This window comes from Cyprinodon variegatus, unplaced genomic scaffold (genome assembly GCF_000732505.1).
Source record: "Cyprinodon variegatus isolate N-32 unplaced genomic scaffold, C_variegatus-1.0 Scaffold1294, whole genome shotgun sequence".
NCBI lineage: Eukaryota > Metazoa > Chordata > Actinopteri > Cyprinodontiformes > Cyprinodontidae > Cyprinodon > Cyprinodon variegatus.
In genome coordinates, this window is record NW_015151747.1 from 157,188 (window position 1) to 160,883 (window position 3,696).

At 45.5% G+C, this 3,696-nt stretch overlaps 1 protein-coding gene across 1 annotated transcript in view; it reads left to right on the forward strand.

Annotated features, from left to right (window-relative positions):
* The window catches only part of tm2d2 (TM2 domain containing 2), a 6,434-nt gene extending 2,744 nt beyond the window's left edge, over positions 1–3,690 (forward strand). The window contains 3 exon segments of the mRNA XM_015402051.1: positions 856–943; positions 1,018–1,084; positions 2,531–3,690. Of these exon segments, the coding sequence (XP_015257537.1) occupies positions 856–943; positions 1,018–1,084; positions 2,531–2,799 (424 nt within the window). The 3' untranslated portion in view covers positions 2,800–3,690.
* The last annotated feature ends 6 nt before the right edge of the window (positions 3,691–3,696 follow it).

A 3,696-nucleotide genomic window follows, 5' to 3' on the forward strand; every position in this document is an offset into this window, starting at 1 on the left:
TTAGTCTGCAGACTAAACTATAGGATCCATCGGCTATAGATGGATTTATTGGCTGTGGAACGTCTTCCTGCAGACAGAAACTGCTGGTTTTAGCAGCTAATTGCTGCAATGGGAGGCGTTTGACTGCGTGTCTCTGTGGGAGTGGGGAGTACCAACATGGCAGGCGGTGACTTCATTTTTGTCGGGCTACCAGCAATCCAGTGAATACATAAAGCTCAGGGTTCATATGGCAAATAAAGAAAGTCAGCTTCCTGACGCGCTTCCTGTTGATGATCAACAGGAACGGTTTCCCTGGAACGATGATGGCGGCGCCGTTTGAAGTTTAAATCTGTTTTGTCTCTAATCCAGTGTTGTTCCACCCTGATCCTCCAGGATCTCTGCTCTGCATGGTTTAGACGTTGCTCTGCTGGCAGTGGATGTCAGGTGGGTGAAAGCTGGGAAACATCATGCAGGGCAGAGAGCAGCAGGATGGAGATCCACTCTGGTTCTGTCTGTTCCTGCTGCTGGAGGCTCTGATGGGGTCAGACGACCTTCACGGCACGCCGGGGGTCATCCTGACGTGAGCTGATGCTCTGTTCTCTGAACAGGAACACAGGAGAACCAGCAAAGGTTCTACAGGATGAAACTAGATGCTCACAATGAGTAGAAGGACCGTTTGTCCATTTGATGTTTCTAAACAGCTCAGCTCCAAAGCACGGCGCTGACGGCGTCATGCTGTGGGTCTGTTGTGCTGCCAGGGGTGCTAATGAAGGTTAACGATGATTGTTGTGTTTACAGAGTTTGAATTTGCAGCTGCAGTTTTTCCTGGTTTCTATGGTGACGAACGGAAACTGTTTAATTTTCCTTCCCTGTTAGACCCGAGGAGTTCATCTACTGCCAGGAGCCGGTGGACCACGCTGGAAACGACAGCGCCCGTCGGGAGATGGATTACGGCTGCGTCGGGGTTAGTACCGCCCTCTGTCAGGGGGGGAGGGGGGTCAGAGCTATAACGCCAGCTGACATCATGTTCTTGTTCAGTGGGGCGGCCAGACGAAGAAGGAGGTGATCTTCACCAAGGTTCTCTGCACGGNAAACATTATACTGGGCAAGTACAAATTGTTTCTGGGCAAATGAAATGTGAAAGTAACTTGCCCACAGGGCAACCCCTGATATATATATATATATATGTATATATATATAATTTGCCAAAAGCAAAGCCTACAGCCAATGGTGTACCAACACAACAATAGCGTAAGCAACATTATCTGGGCCCCATATGAAGTACAACACCTGATAAAGGTTCAGGATACGGCGACAGTTCCATAAATCAGCCAACATGATACAATTATTCAATTCTCAGTAGTATATGATCACACATCACACACGGAAAAATAGTGACTGAATGGAACCATTGGTGACAGCGCACTACCACGCGTTACCCCCCAACCCCCCTCCCCCCCTTGAACAGTTTGAGCTTTTCCATAAAGCAGTTGGTATCGGAAGGCAGAGGAAAACCAGGAGCATGATGAATCCTCTCATCTCTGGCTGTGATAAGGAAGCAAACATGGTCAGAGTGGCAGGATGGGAATAAACAGGATATATTTACTCAGTGAGGTTCCCTCTGCCAGATTTAAACACCATCAGAGGTGCAGGACATCAATCTGGAAGCTTCCACTTTGTTCACCAATCAGCGGCGGTAACTGCTGTCAGGCGTGCCGAGCAACACGGATCATCTCCTCTGGGCACTCCAGGGTTAACTTAGTCTGTGGTAAACATCCTAGACCCCACAGCCTGCTGCATCCAGGCAGGAGAACATTACCTGCTACATTCATCCAAGCTGAGGCTGCAGAGCTGATGGAAATACTTCTGATCCTTTCTGCTTCCAGAAGAAGCAGGCGGCTAATGTACAGAATGGGCTGCAAGGACAGCGACGCTATCATTTTTTTACACTTGTGTATAGAAAATGACAGAATACATCAGTCTAAGTCTAGTTAGAAATCCTACTTTCCATTTTCAGATCAGTTTCTGAACCGTTTTTGTGTTCGTTGGTTTTTATGCTGTTTTCCTGTAATATTCACTAAGACGCCTCTGAAGCCTTCAAAGAACAGATGGATCTATATCCTGAGATTAATTTACACATTTAGGGCGCTTTTTTAGATTTTATTTAGGGGGAACCGAGGGATGTGGACAAACTGATGCCACACTCTGAAATATTTCTAAAATCTAAGTTCCTGCATCTCTGTTAAAATGTCTAACTCAAATAAGATTGTTTGTAATTTTCTAATCTCAGTTTCTCCATCATCGCTTCAGATCCTTCTTTTTCTCCCCAGTTTCCATCAGAACAAAACTGTCAGGATTTGGTTATGGAGTGTAGACCCAAAAGCAGAGGCAGGAAGGCAGAGGTGAATTTCTTTTGATTTAATTAAAAAGGGAAACTGAAAACAAAGGCAGGTTATTCAAAAATCCTATAATAAAAAGTCCAAATAAGCATGAAATCAGGAGTCCAAAAATCCAAAAGAATCAAACATAAAAACTAGTCAAAACAAACCAGAAACCGTGGAGACATCAGGGGAATAACTGTCACAACGAGGAAGACTCAGGNATAGATACACGGGCCACTACTTCATCACCACGCTGCTGTACTCCTTCTTCCTGGGATGCTTCGGCGTCGACCGCTTCTGCCTGGGCCACACGGGCACGGCGGTGGGCAAGCTGCTCACCCTGGGGGGCCTGGGGATCTGGTGGTTTGTGGACCTGATCCTGCTCATCACCGGCGGCCTCATGCCCAGCGACTACAGCAACTGGTGCACCTACTACTGAGGGGGCGGAGCTTCTGCAGCTGCTGCTGCTGCACCGGCAGACACGGCGTGGGCCCGCCGGCTGATGGTGCTGTGGGCCGTTCTGGAGAGGAACTCTGCGGGCGAACAGGATCCAGACATTTAATAGAGACGTTGTTTGAAATGTTTGCCTGCAGACGAGCAGAGCTGGTTTCTACGTTCAGGAACTCTGGAAGAAACAGAAACGCTTTGGATCATTTTCTCTCATTTTCTCTGATTCCAATAAAACAAAGATAAACAGACATGAATGACGCTTTAAAGCCTGGAAACTGAACTAGTTTAGAAGAATATCTGCTGACTCACGCTGACTGATGCGTCTGATGGCGGCTCCGTCGCTTTTCCTTCAGTTTTCTGTCTCAGACGCGCAGCGTTTCCTCTGGAGGAGAATGAAGGAGATTGTTTTGGGAGAAAATGTTGGACTAATGAGAATCAGCAGCTGAAATGACTGAAAAACGCAGAAAATGTTCAAACCTGAATATATTTACACAGAAATCTCAAATGTTTAATGTGATTGAAACTTTTATTCTTCCAAACAGAGAAGCAACAGTTATCCTGAAATAAAACTCAACTGATTCCTGCTTTTTATACATTTTAACATTTAATGTTTCATTTTTAAATGTTTTTAGCTTTCTGCTGTTTTTCTCCTCTGAGCTTCAAATATTACCAAGAAAAGTCAGATTTGCTTTTTATTTCAAGTCTAGAATATTTCTGGGAGGAATTTAATATTTATCCATCAGGATGTTATTAATGATCATCTTTATGGGATTTATGGAGGCGGACTTCTTTGTTCTACGGCAGCCCAGAGGAGACAAACTAGTGACTGTAGAGATCAGCATTAGAATGTGACTGCAGCACGTTACGCCTCTAGAAAATCTATATC